Genomic DNA, 22,201 nt, shown 5'->3' with positions numbered 1-22,201 from the left:
TGACAACACTGAAAAAATGTTCTAAGCGATCGCTTGCGAGCTACTCACTTAGAGATGCCAAGTGCAGTGATTTCTGCTGGATGTGCGTTGTCTTTGCGATCAAATGCCGTGTGCATAGTTAGTTTGCTTCTAAACACCAACTGACGCTCCCATCTGTATCCTAGAAATGAGCGGGAAGTAGGAGGGGGAAAAGCAAATTTGCTTGTTCTCATTTTTGTTTCCTCCTCCCCCCCAACATACCTGTATGCGTGACTTTGTAGAAAGACAAAATTTCCCCCCCAGAGATAACTCTCTCTGACTCAAGTTTCACTCAGGGAAAAAACATTTTTCAACTGCTCCCCAGTGTATGCAAGAAAGGAGAGGATACGAAACAATGTAGAGCCTCCAATTTCTCTAAGTCCAGTTGGGAGCTGCAGAGAATGTTGACATACACAGGGAAGACCTGTACCAAAGCCTGACAGGACTGGATAGCTTCATTTTTTTATTTATTTTCTTTTTTTTTAAAGTCAAGACTCAGATTTACAACTGTCATTATTTTTCTTCATAAAAGCTCATATGATGCGGTGTTTTGGGTATGTGACTGAAACAGTTTTGATGACATACCAGTGTTTTGGCTGTTGTTCGGCAGTACTTGCAGAGTGTCAAGGTTTTCTCTTTTTCCCCACTCTGCTCTGCCCCCCACCCCCCGTCAGGAGTTTGGAGGTGTGCAGTAAGTTGGGAGGGGACACAAGCTGGACAGCTGACTCAAACTGACCAAAGAGATATTTCACACCATATAACATCATGCTCAGAAATAAAACTGAGAGGAGCCATTTCCTCCGAGACTGGCTGTCATCATTCCGCTTGCAGGAGGTGGCAAGTGGTTGCCTTTACATCACTTGTTTTGTCTTCTTTCCTTCGCTTATTAGACTATCCTTATCTCGACTCATGAGTTCCCTTGCTTTTGTTCTTCCTATTCTCTCCACCATCCTGCTGCAGGGGGTATTGATGGTGGTGGTGAGCGAGTAGCTTAGTTGCCAGCCAGGGTAAACCGGCCACAGCTTCTCAGGAAAAGCCTGAACAAGATGCAACCTTTGCACACAAATTTTTCTCTTCACTGACCATTTTGGAATTTATCAGCCAACCCTGCTCAAAGCTGCATAGACAGAGAGAGACTGCCTTATGGGTAAGTGCTGACAGCACATTTATCTGACAGAGGAAGTGTGCCCAATTTCTTTTACCTGGTTTAAGCTTGCTGTAGTGCCGTGCTTCAGCATAGCTGGGGTGCGGGTGGTTAACCTGAGCATGGGGATGCATTTTTGCTTGTCCCTCAGAATAATTCACAAAGATAAAGCCATCTTTCTCATCCAAGCTGAGCTGGTCTGACCAACGCCTGGAGTCATCAGAGCCGCTGTCTGCTGACCACGCTGCTGCTGCTCTGTTTGATGATGACCTAGGCCTGTGGCTGGTGCTGCTTGGTTGACTCTGGCTCTCCTGCAGTTTCGTGTCCTGGCCTATGCATGGATCATCTGCCTCAGAGTCACTGCTGTCCTCTTCGTGGGCTTCCTGCCCTGGATTCACCCCACAGGAGAGAAGACGTTGTTAGCAAGGCTGCTTATAGCCTGAGCTTTTGCTCTATTCTGCTGCTGCACTACCTACAACCCAATAGGTACTGCCACAGCATGACTAGAGGGAAACTGCATGCAGGCATCTCAAAGCCTTTGTAGAGATTCAGCTCCTGCCAGGAATCACACTATTCATCTTTTTTGTACTGGTCTGTCAGAAAACAGCATTCCTTAGCTGAAGCTATTTCCTACGATAGTCCGTCTGAGGTAGGCTATGATAGACACAATGACTAGAATTTTCAAAAATGCTCAAGTTAGCAAAACCAAATCCTGCTGCCTTTCAGCAAAACTTACACAAGTAGGCAGAGTCAGCTATGCTGAAACTCTGGTTGACTGAGAAACATGATGCAGATTTGTTAATAACAGGTTTTGTTAATACAAAAAAAGCAACTGCCCAAGATATTTATATTCCTAGTGACACTGGAAAAAAAAGAGCTGTATTTATATAATAATTACTAATGAGTATCATGTGATCCAGGTCCAAATCCAGATCATATCTTCAATATGAAGAGGGCAAGAGGAAGATGAGATGGCTAAAAGAAACACCCATCAAGCACAGAACAAAATCTTCCGACAGGGGAAAATGATATGGCCAGCACTGCTTGTCTAAACAGCATGCTGTTCCATCAGTAGATTTTTAAACTCTGCTGTTATGCTATAATTCCATTTCAAAATTAAAAAAAAAAAAAACCAAACACCTAGCTTTTGGACAATGGTAGCATCTATTGGGTTCACCGATAGCAGAAACAGAGAAAAGTTTGGTCTTCACAGAAAAAAAACCCCTATGATGGGCATGATTTTTTCTTACTCAAAGCAGTATGAAACTACCATAAGCAAGGTGGTGAACAAGGTACTCAGATGCTCTATTTATTACGCCTGCTGGATGTCTATTGTCTTTCAAGACAAAATCCCCATTGTCCATTCTGCACTGTATAACCACCGGATTTTACCTATGTATAGCAAAGATCAGATAAAACGCAAATACAAAACAATTGTCATGAGACATACCTATTTGTGCTTCCTGACAATCCTCTTGCATTTCCAGCATTTCCACAGGCTCCGGAGCTGGTGTTTCTGGTACTTGCAAAAATTCCATCCGCCAGAACTGGAGGGACAGGGGATAAGCAAAGTGGCACGTACTGAACTCCTGGCTTTCTTCTGAACTATTTCTAGAGTTAAGATGGCTTATTAGAACTGTGCGTTTGCACTGGTAGCATGAGAGGCAGGTCATATCTCCATACTAAGCCCTGTTTTCGGGGGCGAGATACTATAAAAGGACATCTGTGTTCATGCCTGAATCACAAGTGAACAATTCTTGTGCTGTTATTCAACATCTTAGCTGTTCAAATAAAAAAAATCCACTCCACATAGCAATCTGACCAGCAGACTCCAGTTAAGGCAGACCCAGGACTGCACACAGCAAAGTACTGAAAATCGGGTTAGACTCGCAGTGATCAGAGATGCCACTAAGTTCCTCTTTTCTTTCTAGCCAGCAAAATGAATTGTCTCAAGGTGTGTAGAACAAAAATGGTGAACGAAAACGACAATCTCCAGGCATGAAAGCTGGTGACCAAAAAGTGACCAAAATAGAGCAGGAAGGAAAATGTATGCTGCTGACTATTGCTAGTTACCACATCACAACAGGTGCATCGAAAAGGAGAAAGAAAACTGAAAGACTGCATAGGAATGTCAGCTCACTGAAAGAGTTTTCCATGAATCTTCAGTGTCCATCTAACTTGTGAACAGGATACAGTGCACCACCCTGTGCAGAAATGGCACAGCTGGTCCCAGCACCAAAAGCAGTCTGCATTGTCTACCCAGCCTAGACTCCCTCCTTCCTGCAGAACTAATTGTTCAGGTGGAGCACCCAAGTATAGCAGGACTGCTTTTGGTACCAGCCAGGACACTGTGTTGGATAGATGTGACTTCTCTAACTACTACTACTACTACTACTACTACTTCTTCTACTAAGGTGTAAACTTATTTTTCCAAGCAGTGATTCCTGGTACTTACCCGGACAACTCCATCTGAATGTCCCGTTACTATGACATTCTGGGTATCCCACTCATTCATCTCTGACACAAAGCAACACATTATTTGCTGGCTTCGGCCAGTGAAAGTGTTTACGCTTGCGGTAGGGCTGCCATTAATGCTCCATACATGGATGTAAGTGCCAGCACATGATACAATATCCCCCTGCAAAGACAAGTAACACCTCCATATTTCAATACAAGCCTCAGGTTTTCTTCAGCAAAAATATAAGCCAGGTTCATTTATAAGCCAAGTTCAGCCATCAAGGCTGGCACTTTTCAGGAAGTTCTAGTCAAGCTGAGTTTGGCCACCTAAACAAATCTTTAGGCCGATGTGCATTTCTTTAAAATTGTACATAGAAAACCAGACTTAGTAGCAACCTATCTGCTGTATTTACAGCGTACAATGAGTAGACCAATTCCTCCACTTTTCACAGCAAACAATCCAACAGTGTATTTTCAGTACTTTCCCCAAGTACCACCTTAAATTTCATTTGCTTCGTTATTGTGAAAAGAGCAAGAGATGGTCCAAACTAGTGCAGAGGCGAAACAGGAGCTGCAGTCTAAAACACTGGCAACACTACAACCACCAGACTACTAGCAGCTAATAAACTGTGCTTTTTGCTACCCCCTCTTTGCATTACAGCCGCGTTTTGTCTTGATTTCAACCACTACATCTGCTCCAGTTGCAACATGGTCCATCCAGCCCTGATGGACCAGCTACATGAAGTTTCAACTCAGGCAAATTCTTTGACGTGCATGGGAGCTGGATAAATGGCAGCCTGTAACTTATAGGACAGAGAGACAAGCTTTTAGGATATGTCTATTTCCGCTACAATTTTCACTGCAGCTTCATTCAAGGTATCTTCTGCTTCCTTTAAATTAAGCTAAGAGAACAGAAGTTAACCAAAGTCACATATCAAAATCTTTTCTTAGTTCCTGTGGCAGGTTTGACAACCCACTTTGAACGCCACACTAGCTATACTGCTGCCAGCACTGTTGGTAAGCCCTTCCAAGCTCAAGCTGCTCTGCATGGAATAAACCCACGTGCGTCTCTGGACAAAAGATGCAAATTATTCCCTAAACCAGCTAATTAGTTTTCAGATGAGTTATACAAGTTTTGCCAAACTAACAGAAGAGCCTAGTTTGTTTTTCTTCAGTTTAACAATTTCTGACTCTTGCTACTGTTCCCACTGCACATTGGTGAATGGTATTTGGTTCTTACCGTTAATTCATTTATACAGAGTGCTGAAACTGGAGCCCTGTGACCTCGAAGCTGTGTTAGAAAAGACAGTTTATTCAAATCCCAGATGATGCAGGTGCGATCCCGTGATCCACTCACAATTATGTGATAAGCTAGAGATGCTGTTAAGCATGTGACAGTGTCAGTATGACCCAGTAATGCCTGCAAAACAAAAGTCAGGAGGAACAAGCTGCAATCAGGGGAGAGCACAAAAATTACTACATCTGAAAAGATTCAGATAATGTAAACATGAGTATCTTATCAGAAGATGCCACCGACTTACAAGTATTCAGTTGGTAACTATTTTCACAATTGAAAATGATATGCGTAATATTTTTTCCATTTAAAAAGTACTCTCACAAAACCAAATTTCAAGGGTCTAATGTTATATAGCCTTCTACTGAAAAAGAAAAAAAAAATCAACCCAAAAATAAATTTCCAACCCATTCTGCATCCTCCATCCACATCAGTAGCCTATTTATAGGGTCAGTATGCGTTCCAGGCTGCACCTGAAATTACATGCTGAAAACAGAAATTCTTTGTAAATATAAAAGGGCTCCTATATAAACTTCTGTTGATGTTTGAAAAAGGATGAAAGAGACAAGAAAGAGTTGCAACCAAAAAGGCAAAGTCAATTGGAAGGAGGATAAAATTACAAGCATCTACTTGTATTAGACCCTGTTTTCACATTTTAGGCTTAACCTAACCATTGGAACAGGAGTCTGGAATACAGTCAGATTACTGCAGTTTACTCAGTTACAAATCATTGGCTAAAGTACAGTAAATGGCCTTCAATATGCTGCCCTGAAATTCAAGACATGGTGTTTTAGCTTGCACCGTTCTTAAGTAAAACAGTTTGGAAACACAGCTTTGGACAGTTGTTGGAGACTGCACAAGGGAAGTTATTAAATAATTTTCTAACTTTAAGTTTGAGCGGAAGCTTTCCTCTGGAAAAAGTCCTGCTATTAAGATGCTAACAGGAACAGTATCACTTAACAACCTAGCTACCTATAACAATGATACACAGCTTCTAGAATATTTTGAGGTAGCTGGGTTTTTTGTTTTGTTTTGTTTGTGGGTGAGTTTTGTGGTTTTGGTGTTTTTTTTTTTTTTTGTAAACACACAAGACTTACTCTGCACTTAGCTGCAACTGATTTTAAAGCACAAGTGCTCATTTGTTAGATTAAAAGTTGATGTTTTCAATTAACAAAGCAAGAACAACTTAAGGTGATCTTGAACAAGTATACTCTGCTCCACAAACATCACTGCTAGAAAGAGCAAAGTTTTGCACAGAAGTGTAATTTAAATATATACATTTTTAAAGAAAAAAGTAATTAAAAAAATTTAAAAAGGAAAATGAAACTTTAAGACAGTCTCCTTCACTGCCCTCCCTGACACAGTTTTCAGATGGGGTTATTTTACATACAACACTACAATAAAGCAGATGATTTCACAAAACACACCTGTATAATTTTGTTAACATCACTACCAAATTCCCCATCTCTCCGAAAAGCTCCTGGTGATCAACTACCCTTAAAAACGATACAATTTTAGAGATGCATTTTGCCTACTTTCAATGCAGATCAGTACCTTGACTACTCAGTTCTCCAAAGGTCTGCTGGACTCTCGGTTTCAAAGCTTACTATGTGAGCAATACCCCTTTCATAATTCCTTTGATCTTGTAACATAATTTACCTAAAAGGCATTTTTATTGTACTTTACCTGTTTCAGCGTGAGGGCTTTAGCTTTTTCTTTGGAGATGCCCATTTCCCACACACACACCGCTGTGCTTGTTCCTCCAGTGATAACTAGTTTGGGGTTGGGGCAAATGGCACACAGTATCTGACCCCATTCTGACAAACATTCATAAACAATTACTGCCTAAAAATAAAGAACACACAGAAGAATTACTTGCAGGATTAGTGTTTGGTAGGATAAAAATAAAAACCTGAGTGCCACCCTGCACGCTAGACCATTAAGAAACTAAGATATCGCTGCTACCCCTTATGCAGTTTTTCCTCAAATAGAAGCAATTCCAGCCTCTGCCATAAGATGCCTCCCGAGGGAACATGAGATGAACTTTAACTGCATAGATTTAATTCATTCATGTTTTGCAGACCTGGTAAAAAATTATTATTACTTGGTTTATGCCATTCTGCCAGCATTCTGATGAAGAACATCAGATAGGGAGCAAAAAAACATATGCAGTACAAGACTACTTCATTCACATGCGAAATAAATTTCCATGGTTAGATTTTTTCACTACTGAGTACCAATTGCTTTTGGTACATTCAGCGCTGAAACAAATTTCAGATTACAAACCTTGTCCGACTCGTAAGTACCCAGTCTACAGCTGAGGTCTGCATAGCCCCAAGCAAAAGTTTTATTCCATGTAGGTGGGATGAGAACCTTATTCTGTTCTACTGCCAGAATGCCTTTATCAGTACACACGATCTGTCCCACAGGCTCCTTGAGCTCTAAAAGAGAAGATGAGGTTATGTTTTATTGCTAGCACAGACAAATACTATCTGATCCCATTAAATACCTGACGCTCTGCAAAAGCAGGATCTCTGTATTGGCTATGTTATACAAATCTTTGTTTCAACTGCAACGGTGGCAACTTTTGCTATATTCCTAACTAAGGCAGGGCTAAGCACCATCAGTAGTGGCGAGAACACCCCAAGGATCACCGAGAGCTCTGATCCCACCTGCAATGCTGCACAAGGTGTTCTTCAGACAAGATGTCTGCAGTCATTAAAAGTGATTGTATCATTTTCAGCACAAATAAAAAAAAGTTTTTGGTATCGATTCCAACATCTTGGCCAAGCATTCCCACAGGCTTCATTTCTGACTACAGCCCGTGGTGTCCCACCTGATTTTCCCCAAGCTTTGCAAATATAGATTAGTGCTTTCTAATTTCCTGTCTTAAGAGTGTAGCCCTGCTATGTCCTGTGTAATAGTATGTCCTTCTCTCTTTACAGCAGGCAGGCACAGATTCATTTAATCAACTAGGAAAGAAATCACTGTGTAGCATTTACCTGCCTCACAGACAATTAACTTTTGTTCAGTCCAATGTCAGATATGAAGTCAAAACCCACCTTTTTTTCATCTCAGTGCAGCTACCAACACCACCCCTTCTCTGCCAATATTTCTCAGTATTTCTTGGCACTGCGATAAAGAATCCTTCTGCTATGAAAATCACAAAAATTGAGGCTATTGCAGGCCCAGAAGCAATGTACCCTGAATATTGTTTGTTAAATTAAAACTTTAAAGAGGTGCTTGGGCCCAATTTTATCCCTCTATTTTAAAAAAGTTACACTAAACCGGCACAGATTTGGTGCTTCCCAAGTACACTTTAAGGTAGCTAAGAACACAGTCTTACAGCATTAGGATGTTTTAAATTTGTCTTTCTCACAAAAGTACAGGCTTAAGAACATTAGAATTAAGCAAAACATGGAAAAGGACGATCTTGCAGAAACTCTGAATGCTCTGGCAAAGAAAGAGGAATAATTACCCTGGTTTCACAGTTTACCTTTCACTGGGGCAAGAGATGGCCGCAGGTTGTCCAAATGATGGAAAAAAATCTTGTCACTTGTGGAACCAGGGGGCACAGAGGTTCCCATAGCCTCTCCATTCAGTCGGCTTCTAACACGCTTCGGTGGGTGTGGTTTTTTAAAGAGCTGAAATTCATCAAGAAATTAGTTATCATCAAAAATTACAGGTTTACAAGAGCACAAGCTTAAAAAGATCATCAATACGCCCAATTTACCTTCTAAAAATTCTGCAGGTCAGCAAATGTTACTTAACTGTTCTCAGTATTCACTAATTACTTATGGCAACCATTTCAATAAGATTTCAACAAATAATATGAAATCCAACAAGGATATAATGGGCAAAGTATTTTTAAAGCTATCTCCAGTTGCAAAAGCAGTTGAAGTAAAGCAAGCAAAAATCCCAAAGTTGATGCATAATGCAGTATTAAATTCTAACCTAGGACAAACTGAAAGCTAATTTTTGGCTTTGAAACAAACTGTGTCCCACAAACAGCAGCTCACGCACTTGGAGGCAGCCAGACTACCAAAGAACAGAGTAACAGCATGGGTGGCATGTAATTGGACCACATATAACAATCATGCATAAGAAACGCATCTTAGCACCTGATTATCTTCTGCCTAGCTTTTCAATACGAGTGATTGAATTTCCATTTTATTGCTTCAGTGACCATTCCTGGTATGTCAGACAGTGTTAAACAAGCCAATCATCACTTCTAATAAGCCGTGATCATCCATGACACACACTAAGGTTTATCACGTGATAAATTCATAATAAACATCTTGGATGGTAGATGCTACATATTATAATATGTAAATGACAAATATAAACATTGAGTGATATTTTATAACATTTCGATTACTCTTTCGCAGAGAGGCTATTACAGCACTGAAAAGAGAACTGAAATTCCAAGGCTAAAAGTTATTTTCCTTACAGCCCTTCGAGATGTATTACCTGTTTGCCTATCCAAAACAGAGCGAACATGCATAGTCTGTAGGTAGCTGAGCTATGAGCATGCGCACACGTATCTACTGCTCGCACCTACACTCTGGGTATGAAGGGTAACAACAGGCCTATGTGCCACAGCTCTCCCTGAACTACAGCATGCCTCCCGTCTGGCTGGGCTATGAGAAGATGGAGAGAGAAGGCACATCATACAGTGTTCACATGGACAACTGATCTCAAAAAAAGGCCGGTTCCAGCAAGAAAACAAACAAAAACAAAACCTCCTTTCTCCTTTGAGCGACCGTTCTTCTTGCTTATTCATTCTGCTCTGACCCCCCAGCCTGTGGCATCTCAGGACCCTTGCAGAGTCTGCGAGAGCCCTCTTTCAAACGCAGCACCAGCTCTGGAATGTTTTGCAGCACAACTTTTTAAAATGGGAAGCAAAACTACCAGGGGCATTACTGGTGGAAGACATGTGATAAAGAAGATGTAGTCCTCATGTTACATCTCCATGCAGCAAAGGAGTGAAAAAGTGCACAGCAGCCACGTCACTGAGATAGCCTGCCCTAGATCCCCTGGCAGAGAGAGTCATAGCAAAACTCTACAGTTACGTAAAAACGTGCTCCAAGAGCACTCACCATCAAAAATGACTTAAGGAAGGAGTTTTGAGTTTCCCAAGTTTATTGCTGTCTGCCTATTTCCTCTAGCAAAGCATCATGCAATTCCTGGTAGACCTCATCATAGGCTTGTACCTAACAGGCATCTGAAGATTCAGGCAGGCCTTCGGACTCAGCTGCAATGCTCTTCCATTGCCCTGCTCCCAGCCCCAGTCTTTTTCTGTTCACCTGGCTTTAGCTGGGCCATGTCTGATTATCATCACAACCCAGTGACTGATTACTACTTAAAAGGAGAAAAACCCACAGCCACTACATATCTAGATTATTGAGAGAGAGCAAGGAAGGAAAAGGAGAAAACCAGCCATAGGGGATAGATGAGCAGTTCTTAGCCTTCCTTCCAAGCAATGACAGACAGCTGTTAGTGGGTCCCCACAGGAAATATCCTGTGGCTGTCCCGAAACATTATGTGCTGCTGTAGTCTAGAGTTCCCAACACATGGGTTGGGTTTCCAGTGAATTGCTGAAGGTATCTGTGGTTTCCACCAGATCCAGGATTGGAAAAATTCACCAATGACATTTAAAAGTTTCACTGGACAGCAAAAAAATCCGGAAGAAATGCCTAATTAAAAAAAAACAAACCCAAAACCAAAAAAACAGAAAGAAAGAAACCCTCAACCCCCCAAAAAAACTGAAAACCCACACAGTAAAACTTTAGATTTAATATTACACTTAATAATTTAATGTAATCTCTTAAAGAGAACACAAACTTTAAAGCTGCAGCAAAAATGTGTCTATATAGCTCCTTAGCTATAGCTGTCCTACAAGAGTCAATCTTCTTAATTTAAATTTTGAGGTTTTTGTCAACAGATTCTTCAAATAAAAGATGTGGCCAACCCCTGCAGAACACCAAGAGACTGGTGTAAAAAAAGGAAGCATAAGTTATTAGAGAAATTACTTTATTACAGAATAACTTAAAATACCTAAACACTAGGCATTACTTTGAAGTTGCACTTTCACTGCTCCCCTCTGACTTTGCAGCAGGAACATACTTATTTTTCTGATGCTGATTTTTAGAGTTGAACCATAATTCATTTCGCCTTTATTTTAAGGGTGCAAAGGGGCGGGGGGAGAAGACATTTCTAATCTCACAAGCAAAGCCCAAAGTTGATCTTTGTTGCATTTATGATGGAAATGTAAATGATTTCACATCACTGGAAGAATATTTATGGAAAAACGCTCCCAGGAAGTTTCACTCCTTAAACAATTTCACTGTTCTATATTAATACATTTCAATTTGAGTGTCATCTGGCAAATAAGAATTCTACAACAGGTATACCTGCTTTGGTATCTGTCCAAAGTTATTAATGAATCCGATGGTAGCTGTCTCTTTTAATGGATCATTGATGTTATATATGTCCACTTGCCCCTCATAGAAGAGATGGTGAAAGACATTTACAGCTTCTACTGCAGCAGGACCTTGCTGTTTATAGCCAAAGATCAAGTCAATCCACTCATGCAGATGTGCACTCACAAAGTCACATTCCAGAGCCTGAAATTCAAAGGGCATGCATTAGAATTAGCCATATTGGTCAACAGTTGAGTCTACTACACCTGCCACAAAATAAAATGCAGAATGTATTTTGACATATCCTTGTTATGTTTTGATAAAGTTTTTCCTTGAAGCAAGTCTTGCCTCAACGTACTCCCTAGCCAAAAAGGAAGGGAAAGAAACACCGGTTCTACAGACCTTTGCGACAATTAGCCATCAACCGAGAACTCATGGACTGGCTAGTAGCTGTGACTGCACGAATCAAGCTTAGATTAGTATGTCGTGGAAAGTCCCAACTGACATTTTCTATTGTCATTATTAAAATGCAAATTACCTCCCGATGAACTCTGATAAATTCGCGAGGATCTCCTTTTGCCCATGGGGGGAGTATTACATCACCAAGTTTAGTGCCATTTTGTTTGCAACCTATTAAAAAAAAAAAAAGAAAAGAAAAATTTGGAGAGAAGTATTGAAATGGCACTGAAGAGCAATGGTGAAAAAAAATTATAAAAAAAATCAAATTCTAACACCTTTTCTTTATAAAGCAAGTCATTTCAGTCTTTTCTTTAAAACACTGTGTCATTTTTAAATGTCAGGCAATAAAACATGAAAAATTCTGTCTCAGTTGTTCATGTAAGATTGCTCGCAGGAGGAAGAATTCAAATATTCCTTGCTAAGACTTTTGAGGATGATGATAGTGTTTCAGCATACGCTCTTCAAAACAAACATTACCCTTCTAGCTAGAGGCGTTCATTAGATTACTCCTCCTCAGTCTTCACAACTTAATAATGTACAGTCTGAACTCAGAACCTTTATGTTTCCCCATCAAGCACTCTTGGAACATGATTTTTCTGTCATTCTTTTTCTGTTTAAGTAAATTTCTGCTTTTCTCTCCCTGTCATGGGAAAGACCCACTGCAGTGCATGAAAGTTAGTGAAAGCAACAGCCAGTAAAATAGCCTTCTGCAATCACTGCACAACCAGAATCTTGTTCTGTCAGTTTAGCTTGCACCTAAGCAGCCAACCCTGCTACTGGGAATTGCTACCATAGCAGCTGTCCAGTTTGCATCCAGAGTAATCAGCACAGCAAGGTTCTTATCTCTTTTTGACTTCCTTGTTCTTATGCTATAAGGAAAACTGGAATAAATGTGCTATAGCCCCAATTTAAGCGAGGACAATCTCCTGTATTTGGCATCTGTTTAGTATGTATATAGCAATGGCATGTCAATTGAGTGTATTTTGAAGAAAATAAATCTCAGTATGAGACAGTGTAACGGCAAACTGTACTGAGAAGCCTTGGTGGAACAGTATTTCACCCTAGGATTTATTTTCTTCACAATACAAACATTCTGTATCAAGGAATAGAATTATTGTTTTACCCATGAGAATAGCTACACATCACAGGAGTAGAGGCTAAACATTCATTTCCTAACAGTGAAGAGCTAACCAGTATCCCCCGCAAGCTTCACACCCAAGGACATTGGTGATTCCCCTGGGCATGATCTGGCCACATCTAGGTCCCAGACAGCCCCCTTCCCACTCTGAACGTTAAATGGTGGCATGTTGCGATTACTAAAAATGTATTTGTTAAGACTTCCCGGCTATATTCTTGTTTTGTCACTTGTTGCTGAGAGACAATTCCACACTTCCTGTTAGCTCAGAGGAACACCAACAAATTTCCAAGTTTACAGGGGTACACAAGTACTAAGTACATTGCTCCAACAGAAACATTGCTTGCATCACCAGACTTTGAATACGCCTCTCTTTATCTGGGGGAAAGGGGAGTGGGATTGCTACGAATTAACACAATCAAAAGTATTACACAGTATTTGAAAGTTGTTCATAACAAAACCTTTTCTACTGTTATTCCAAATGCTCAGTGAAGAATTTCTAGGACTCTCATGCTTGCAGTCCAAAATTATCAAGATACGGAGCTAAGTGGACAAGACTTCAACGTTTTTCCAGTAATGGCCATGCCCTTCTTTTGGTTTTGCTTTTGTTTTTGTAAGGTTGTGCTTCCAATCTCTTACATTACATTCTGAATAAAGGATTTCAGGCTGTTAAAACCTACGACTTGATTAATCTTTATTATTACTATTAGATTCACAGCACAGAGCTCAGAAAATAAGAGCTTAATGCCACTGTTAAGAGTGACACACATACTAAGGAACACGCATCTCCTATGGCCAACAGGTGTGAAATTTGACTCCCATTGAATAATCACTCTCACAAAAGCTAACTGCAACATTTCAACAAAACCTTTAGGAATACTTTAAGAGTAAGTTCTAAAAGTGAAGACTGTTAAACAGATTTTGCAAAGCTTAAAAAAATATGCAAAAAAGATGGTGAACACTATAATGGAGTAGCAAGTTACATGGAGAAGAATGCAAACCAGAGAAACTCCAAGTAAAACATGATTATCTGTGCATTTTGAACTGGTAAAAAACAAACAAAAAACCCCAACTAACACACACCACTCCAAACAAAAATCCTTTTTGGGTATTTCAGTGTCTTGTTCAGTAATTCTCAGAACAAACTTTGCATTAACTGCTAAAAATGAACACTCACTGCTTGAGAAAATATCTGAAATCTGATAAATCTGAAAAAATAAAAAATACCTCAGATTTATTACAGAGGAAGTAAGAATTCCTGCTACACTCTTCCCGATGAAACGATGAGTTCTGAATCATTCAGACTTTCAAATATAATACTGAATAAACACGTAGTATCAGGAAATACCAGAAGTAGTCCTGCTTATGCTTTCATGTCAGAACATGCAAGTCATCTATCATTTTCTCATGCAGTTAAACAGATCTTTTTCTGCCCAAATTACGAGACACTTTTCTCATGTCAGACTGTCTGGCACTGCTCTTGGACTGTCTGGCACTGCTCTCACACCCATAGCAATGCTATCAAGCTCCTTCTGCCTACCTAGGTCAAAATTGTTGGAATTGAGCAGGAACTCGGGAAGGTAGAAGAACTCTGGGATGAGCTCCTTCACGTCTGCCATGTTGTGCTTCGATGCTGAATACCAAGCCTCCCGTACGCTGTGAAACATTCGGTCAGCCAGGTCAAAGTGACCGCCCTGCGGGACAGAGCAAGAAGCATGTCAGCGTCAGAATACCTCTCAGCACAGCAGATTTTGCCAAGAAGGCAAATCAGAACATCCTCTGCCTAATAAAGACACTATAGAATGTAGCATGTTTCTTCCTGTAACACAACGGATTTAAACAGCTGCATTACTTTTTGGTACACAATAATAGTAAACATAAAGCACTGAGATACAGATATACAGAATTTTAAGGTCAGAGTCACCTAGGCCTATTTCGAAGTTTAGTCTCTTCCAGAGAAACACAAATCTTTTTGCCTGATGACTTCTGTCTAGGAAAATATTTGACATGTAATGTTACAAACCCCATTACCCATCAAACTGACAAACAATTCCAGGCTCTGCAAATGTTAGTTTATTTTAACACTCAGTACTAAAATGGCTCTTTGGATAGACGTATTGGTTTAAAATAACAATCTTCCAACACTTCCAGCACAGAACTAAACAAGTGGCATATGATTCTTTCAACAGCAGACAAATAGAGCATGATGAGCAAAGTATTTTTCACAATAAAACTTGCTTTGGTTTTTGTCTGCTGATATTTTGTTCTGCATACATTTAGAAAAATGTTCAAACTACAAGAAAAAAAAACAAGAATTCCACTACATCTTTTACAAAGGAAACATCAAAAACCTCCCAGGCAACAACAACTCTGCTAAAAATATTTCTTCTACCATATTTGATGAAATCAAAGACGATTGATCGTATTTTTCACTTAGATCTCAAATGTACAGCAGGAAAGAAACACAAAGTGAGGTGATGTAATTTTTACCTGTAACCGTAAGAAAATCTGAGTAAAAGGCTCCATCCGGACAAGATAGGAAGCCACTATCATGGCTGACGAATAGTGGGTCCCATAGTGATAAGCTGGAGTTTCCCCTGCAGAAGATTAAAAATCATAAACGTAGAACAAATAAAGCAGTTAGGTGACAGAATCAGTACTAACTGAAAAAAAAAAAAATCAATTAGTGTGTCATTTTAATTACTTTGTGACCTTGGACACTTTTAAAATTGGAATTTGTCATTTTCATTCTCAAGAATCTGAAAGCTTTATGTTTTGTCATGGCCACCACTTGAGTTTTGGCTGCAGTCCAGTAAGCCCTAATTCAATGGGCTTCTGCAGAGCAATACTGAATGGTTAGTCATTTTTTATTTTAACGAAATGTTGCAGTGCAGCTGTGGTGATTTCTGCTGAAGAAACATTTTATTTTTTTTACTTTTAGTCTTATTGGTTACTGTGGAACTAAAGGCTTGGGCAGAAATACATCTCAGAATTGTTGGCTACAGATTCTGTACAGCTTTTACTTTCTTAATTTCTTGGCAGAAAGTCTGCATAAATGCACTTAGAACATACTGATTCATTTCTAGAAATGAACGTCTTTGCCACCTGCTGTTGTTTGATACAGAACAGCACCGCAGTAGTTAAACAGACTTGTGTCTTCAATAAAAGCACACAAGAAATGTATCATGCAATAGCTGCCTTGCCAAATACACAAGTTTTATTTTCAATATACAAGGAAGCTCTAAAATCAGGAATACATAACTTAATTGCATCTCATTCTGAGTTTTTTTTTTTTTTAGCTAAGAAAATGCTGTTTCCTTAGCAAAAAAACCATGCATTAAGATAAGAAATAAAAAGCTAGAGTACTGCTAAGGTAGAAGTATTCCCATTCCCTTGTACAACTTATTTTCTTGCAGCAGCACTCAAACTGTATTAGTAGAGATAGCTGGTTGTGTGCTTCACGTGCCTTTAGATAATGTTAAACTGTTCTGAACGTGCAACTGTTTTGTCTTAATTTTTACATGTAAACAAAAGCTGTCATTCAGATTTCACACACACAACACAGCAAGAAAACCAATGCCCTTTGCTCTTTTACTTTCTTAATTTCTTGGCAGAAAGTCTGCATAAATGCACTTAGAACATACTGATTCATTTCTAGAAATGAACGTCTTTGCCACCTGCTGTTGTTTGATACAGAACAGCACCGCAGTAGTTAAACAGACTTGTGTCTTCAATAAAAGCACACAAGAAATGTATCATGCAATAGCTGCCTTGCCAAATACACAAGTTTTATTTTCAATATACAAGGAAGCTCTAAAATCAGGAATACATAACTTAATTGCATCTCATTCTGAGTTTTTTTTTTTTTTAGCTAAGAAAATGCTGTTTCCTTAGCAAAAAAACCATGCATTAAGATAAGAAATAAAAAGCTAGAGTACTGCTAAGGTAGAAGTATTCCCATTCCTTTGTACAACTTATTTTCTTGCAGCAGCACTCAAACTGTATTAGTAGAGATAGCTGGTTGTGTGCTTCACGTGCCTGCCCATTCTAGCCTTTAGATAATGTTAAACTGTTCTGAACGTGCAACTGTTTTGTCTTAATTTTTACATGTAAACAAAAGCTGTCATTCAGATTTCAAACAAACAACACAGCAAGAAAACCAATGCCCTTTGCTCTAATTTAGTATTTGTTGGAGAGTCACTAAAAACCACGGTAGAGTTCTGCATATCCACATCCAGACCTCTTGACCCATAATAAAAAAATCCATGACTCCCTCCCGTCATGTGACAGGCACATGTCCCTCTGCTCTTCCTGCAGGATGTATCATTACTTACCATTGGGATCTTCCCAATCTTTGTATCGCTTCTTGTACTGGGCTAACCTGTCTTCTGTTTGAGCTCCCATGGGCTTGGCCAGGTTTCTGAATGTCTTGGGATTCGTAAGATCCAGTTCCTTTAAAAATAAAACAGACACCAAGTTTATTAAAAAAACCCCACAAACAAAACCAAAAACCAAACAAACCCTTTCAATACTGCCAATTACCATATTTAACACCACATACCTCCTAAGGCTGTCATCTTTGTTTTCTACACACACAGCAGGTGCAATGTTGGATATGCTTAAAACAGTCCTTCAGTCTGATCTAAAGAGTCAGTGTTTTTTATTTTAAGTCACATCTGGGCTCCAGATAATTTCTGCCCTGCTCCCCTCATGCTGTTCCCCAATTCCCCCTAATTCTGTTCTTGAATAGTCAACACGCACCGTAACAATATTTTACGTTATTGTCTGGCTGGTAGCAACGGCTGCCCACAAAAAAGCATTAATAGGATGTTCAATCTTTTTCAAAAGCAAATTCTTCACCGTGGGGCCAGATTTTGTAGTAGCCCCTACCAGAGTCTTCTGGACAAGCGTGCTTTCTCTGTGGGCATAACGTCCTTCAGGATATTCAGTAGAAAGCCAATGCAAAGGCTTACAGGAACTGCTGCAGCACAGAGAGGCAACTGCCTTAGAAAAAGCTATGTATCCTGGCCCTCACCTGTGCACAGTTCAATAACATCCATAGAATCAGCACAGGCGAGGACCTGCCCACATGAGACATCCAAGAATCTCTAATACCTTACCCACTGATAAGTGGGAGGAACATTACAAAATAGATGAAATCAAACAACTGGCAATAAAGATAAGCCTCGGTTTTACCAAGGCAGTAAGAGCCAGCTGTAATATTTGCAAAACCTCCAACATATAAAAGATTACTGACAAGGCTGACAAGATATTTTATTTACCTCTGAATCATAGTCTGCGAGGATCCAGGGAAAGACAGGGTACTGCATGAGATCATTATAGGATCTGCCCGCCAGAGTGTTTAAGTGCATCAGGTACTGGAAGTTACTGATTTCTCCTCTCTTAAGGAAGACAGATAACAGCACTGTAAAGTGTTCACTTTACAACAATCAAATGTCTACGCTGCCAGACTGTCAAAGTGTTCAGCTATCCCCAAACATACAAAATTTACTTCAATATTACGATGCCTACTCTACTTTTACTACAGTCCCTCCTCTTGCATTTTCAACAATAGAACCACTTCCTATTTGATGATGGTATCATGAAATATTACAAACACTGAGATACACTTTCTATAGTAGTATATTCCACGTGTTCCAATAAGGGGATGCAACTTACGTGCAATGGTTAATTACATATCACTACAAAATGTGGAATTTAATACCAAAAAACCCCCAAAATTTTCATACTTACTTCCCATCTTTGAGTAACAGATTTTTCTCCCACTAAAGTGCTAAGCAAGCCAGACCTAATGGGAAGAAGGAAGCGCATTTTCTGACTTAGCAGTAAGATTTGGGTTACATCTTCACAAGACAATCCAAAGCTTTAAGATTAAAACTTGTAAATTTTAACACTTAGAAAAACAAGGCTTTGTTCCTTTTTGCTTTAGCAGTGCCTTTTTTTATTTCTAAACACAGACTGTTAAAATTATGCACATTAATTATGCAATTCAGTGCAAGTACAAATGTTTCTAACAGGCTGCCGATGAGGAAAATATCTTTAACAACTTGGACAAATCTAATGCCTTTGGCACTCCAATTCCTTTCAGAATGTATCTGTATACCAGTTACGTTAAACCTGATAGCATGTATTAATTAGTAAGAAGATATACCAATGCTGCCAACAATATTAGTACATTTACAATAACTGGACCACAACATCACTATTTATTTTGGTAATGTCCAATTTTAAATTGAGGTTGCAGTACTCTCCAGTGAATCCTGACCTTAATGCAAGCATCATTTATTTGAAACTGATGAGCTACAGAGCTTGCGAGGAACAGAATCACCTACCCTTGCTCTACGCTGGTGTTTGGTCTCTGCCCAGACACTGACTCCGAACTGTCAGTTAGAGATGGTACCACAGCCAAAAACCTGCATCAGCAGTTAGAAGGAGATTAAGATTAGTGTTTCTGTCCTCAGTATGTCTTCTCCTTAGAAACAGAGTGCATTTAGTACAGTTACAGACTTCATTTTGAGCAGCTATGTAACATCTTCAACAAAATTGGAATGGCCCCTTTTCTCACTGAACGCATACCCCAAGTTTCGCATGCAGGCATTAGCGCTTCCTAGTGGTTCTTCATGCAGCAGTAAGTTGCTATCAGGTTATCCACTGCCTAAGACCCATCACTCTTGTAATCTGCTTCTGGTTGTTAGGTCACTGTAGGCTCAAATATGGCTCAACACAAATATTTGCAAATATTCAGATTAAATGTTCTAACTTATTTTACAATACCTTTGATAAACTTTGTTTCTAACCCCTTTTTGGAAAGCTAGAAGATAGTTCCGTCCGTCTCCTGAGAAAACTTCAATTGCAATTGGCTGAAAACAAAGAGGACAAACCCATGTCAACACTAACACATTTGCTCGTCACCTCTGAAGGTGAGGCACAGACCAGTTTAGTCATACTGTATGTACTACATCTGACACCAAATTATGGTGAAGCAGACTTTGCTTAGTGTGGCCAGATGTTTTATTTTCGGAACACTAAAATTCACTAATACACCCAATAAACTAAACCATGGTAAGCCAAATGTTCAAACAAGGATGCCCAACTTAAGCACTTCAATTTCAACACTGTGAATAGCTTCACTTTCCAAATACTGATCAATTATGTATTTATTTACATTTTTTAAAATGACAACATAGTCAAAAAATTCCAAAGTTGGCTCCTCAATCACAATATAGTGTCCAAGTTACCTGCAAAAGGTATCTCCTTTTATGTACTTCCTTGATATCTTCATATGCAAAAATGCTGCATGTTCTTTTGAGTTGACTCGGACCTTGCCTTGCTCCCCTAGGTATGATTGGCTCATGCATCCTGTAAATGAGCATAAAAGGCAAGAGAGAAATAACTAAAAAGAAGATAAATTAAAAGAATTATTCTCTTAATTCATATGAGAGTCCAGCTATAGAAACAGCTGATTTTCACAATATACCATACTACATTGAGCAATTTGTGAGCACAGAGGAAACTGCTCCTGAGGTCTTGCTGAATCTGACATCCTTTTGGAGGCGACTCCTCAAAAATCTCATTAAATACTTCTTGTTCAGCTATTAAAGATTGAGGAAACTCTCTATTAATCTACTCACTTTGGAGGCAGTGTCTCAATATCCCGTATTTCTCTCGTGGCTGTCATGGTAAATCCATCAATGACATAGAAGTGCTCTTTCCCAAAGAGAAGCAGCCCTTCGCTGGTGTCAAGGCCCTGAACCCGAGCACAGCGGTACATATGCTGAATCTGTAATGAAAAGCAGACACTTAGCAAAAGCAGGTTAATGAGCTCAGGCTCAGACCATTGCTTTGTTAGAACAAGCCCCAGACACTGCTTTATCACTTGTAGATACAGCAAAAATTCTGCTATTTTCCCCCTTAATCAGAGATATACCCAACGCCTGCGATTAGCAATTGGGAAGGGAGTTAAATAAAGCCTCCACTGTATGATAGATTTATATATTTACCAACTTACCCACTTGCATCATGCTCCTTAAGCATATTTTAGAACCTGTAGCCCACTCAGCTATGATCACAAATGTATTTACTGGTATACTTCAGATGGACAAAGTCTGAAATACCAAATACGCAGCACGGTCGTTCAACACTGTTCTTGGGGATAAAATACTAGTTATCAAGGTTTTTCATTCTAATGAAAGGAACAATTAATTATAGATAGTGTGCCAAGTTCAGTATTTGTATTTTCAACGTATATTTTCTGTCTGGATTCATTAAGCCAAGAGGATAATAATCCAAGCATGGCATAGCTCACAGCTTTTGTTTCAGGACAGGTTCTTTTTTCCCTAGCAGGCAGAAGGAAGGAAAAAGAATGTTTCCAGTACAGGGTTTTCAGCTCAGGATCTCTTTGAACCAGAGCACACATTTGGTTTCAAGGAAGAAGCTGACGAAATATTAAGCAAACTCAGCTGCAGATCAAGGAAGGTATTTAGGACATTTATTCATGCTTGTGACATGTAATGCAGAAATACAGTAAGTTCTTAGTGTGTTTGAAGTACACAGTACCTTCTCTCCTTCTTCGAGAAGTCGAAGCAAAGTTGTATTGTCAGTCTTCTCCTCTTCATCAATCGAACTCCCCTCAACAATTTGATCCTGCGATTGATCCTGGTTCTCATCATCTCCTCCGTCAGGAGCAGAGCGAGATCGTTTCAGGGGAGGCTTCACCAGGCCTGGAGAAGGACAGAGATAGATAAATAAAAATTTGACACATAAAAAAAAATTCACTTCACAAAACCTATTGAACTTTGAAGTTACTGATCCAATGCTAAGAGAGAAAAACAAGAGTCCTACAGGATCGTTATGCTTACCTTAATGCAAGTGCATGGGAAGATATAAAGGCAGATAAATTTAAAGAAAACAGTTCAGGACAGAACAAATGATCTAACCTTTGACTCTTGCAATGGTGTCCTCCCCGTGTTCTGGCTCCTGCTGTGTTGTTTCACCCACTGTATTGTCTTCTATAGCATCCTGAAAGACTGCAGGGTTTCCAGAAGCCAGGCGCATGTAGTACTCCTTACTGTCATAACTTATAGCTCTTCGGTAACGAGCAGGTTTCTTAGAAATAATTGAAGAAATTGCTTGGTCAGTCAACTCCTCACTGACTTCAGTGACCGTGTTTTAGGAATACTGTGTGCAGCACAGTGCATGCCTATCAAGTGTTTTGTGCGTGCTCAGTCATACACCAACACATACAGAGACTC

The 22,201-nt window shown here is 39.6% G+C and overlaps 1 protein-coding gene across 1 annotated transcript in view; it reads right to left on the bottom strand.

Annotated features, from left to right (window-relative positions):
* WDFY3 (WD repeat and FYVE domain containing 3) overlaps positions 1 to 22,201 on the bottom strand; it is a 157,532-nt gene that overhangs the window by 3,057 nt on the left and 132,274 nt on the right. The window contains exons 44-64 of the mRNA XM_009327491.1: positions 21,887 to 22,055; positions 21,507 to 21,670; positions 20,582 to 20,730; positions 20,189 to 20,309; positions 19,725 to 19,810; positions 19,283 to 19,363; positions 18,684 to 18,738; positions 18,212 to 18,331; positions 17,264 to 17,381; positions 15,420 to 15,526; positions 14,470 to 14,623; positions 11,874 to 11,965; positions 11,327 to 11,539; positions 8,410 to 8,557; positions 7,200 to 7,354; positions 6,600 to 6,758; positions 4,860 to 5,039; positions 3,618 to 3,800; positions 2,613 to 2,709; positions 1,221 to 1,550; positions 49 to 160 (exon numbers count right to left, since the gene is read on the bottom strand). Of these exons, the coding sequence (XP_009325766.1) occupies positions 49 to 160; positions 1,221 to 1,550; positions 2,613 to 2,709; positions 3,618 to 3,800; positions 4,860 to 5,039; positions 6,600 to 6,758; positions 7,200 to 7,354; positions 8,410 to 8,557; positions 11,327 to 11,539; positions 11,874 to 11,965; positions 14,470 to 14,623; positions 15,420 to 15,526; positions 17,264 to 17,381; positions 18,212 to 18,331; positions 18,684 to 18,738; positions 19,283 to 19,363; positions 19,725 to 19,810; positions 20,189 to 20,309; positions 20,582 to 20,730; positions 21,507 to 21,670; positions 21,887 to 22,055 (2,993 nt within the window). The remainder of the gene's footprint in view (positions 1 to 48; positions 161 to 1,220; positions 1,551 to 2,612; positions 2,710 to 3,617; positions 3,801 to 4,859; positions 5,040 to 6,599; positions 6,759 to 7,199; positions 7,355 to 8,409; positions 8,558 to 11,326; positions 11,540 to 11,873; positions 11,966 to 14,469; positions 14,624 to 15,419; positions 15,527 to 17,263; positions 17,382 to 18,211; positions 18,332 to 18,683; positions 18,739 to 19,282; positions 19,364 to 19,724; positions 19,811 to 20,188; positions 20,310 to 20,581; positions 20,731 to 21,506; positions 21,671 to 21,886; positions 22,056 to 22,201) is intronic.

The sequence above is a fragment of the Pygoscelis adeliae genome, unplaced genomic scaffold (genome assembly GCF_000699105.1).
Source record: "Pygoscelis adeliae isolate BGI_AS28 unplaced genomic scaffold, ASM69910v1 Scaffold157, whole genome shotgun sequence".
In the NCBI taxonomy this organism is placed as follows: Eukaryota; Metazoa; Chordata; class Aves; order Sphenisciformes; family Spheniscidae; genus Pygoscelis; species Pygoscelis adeliae.
This window is presented reverse-complemented; position numbering and strand designations above follow the sequence as displayed.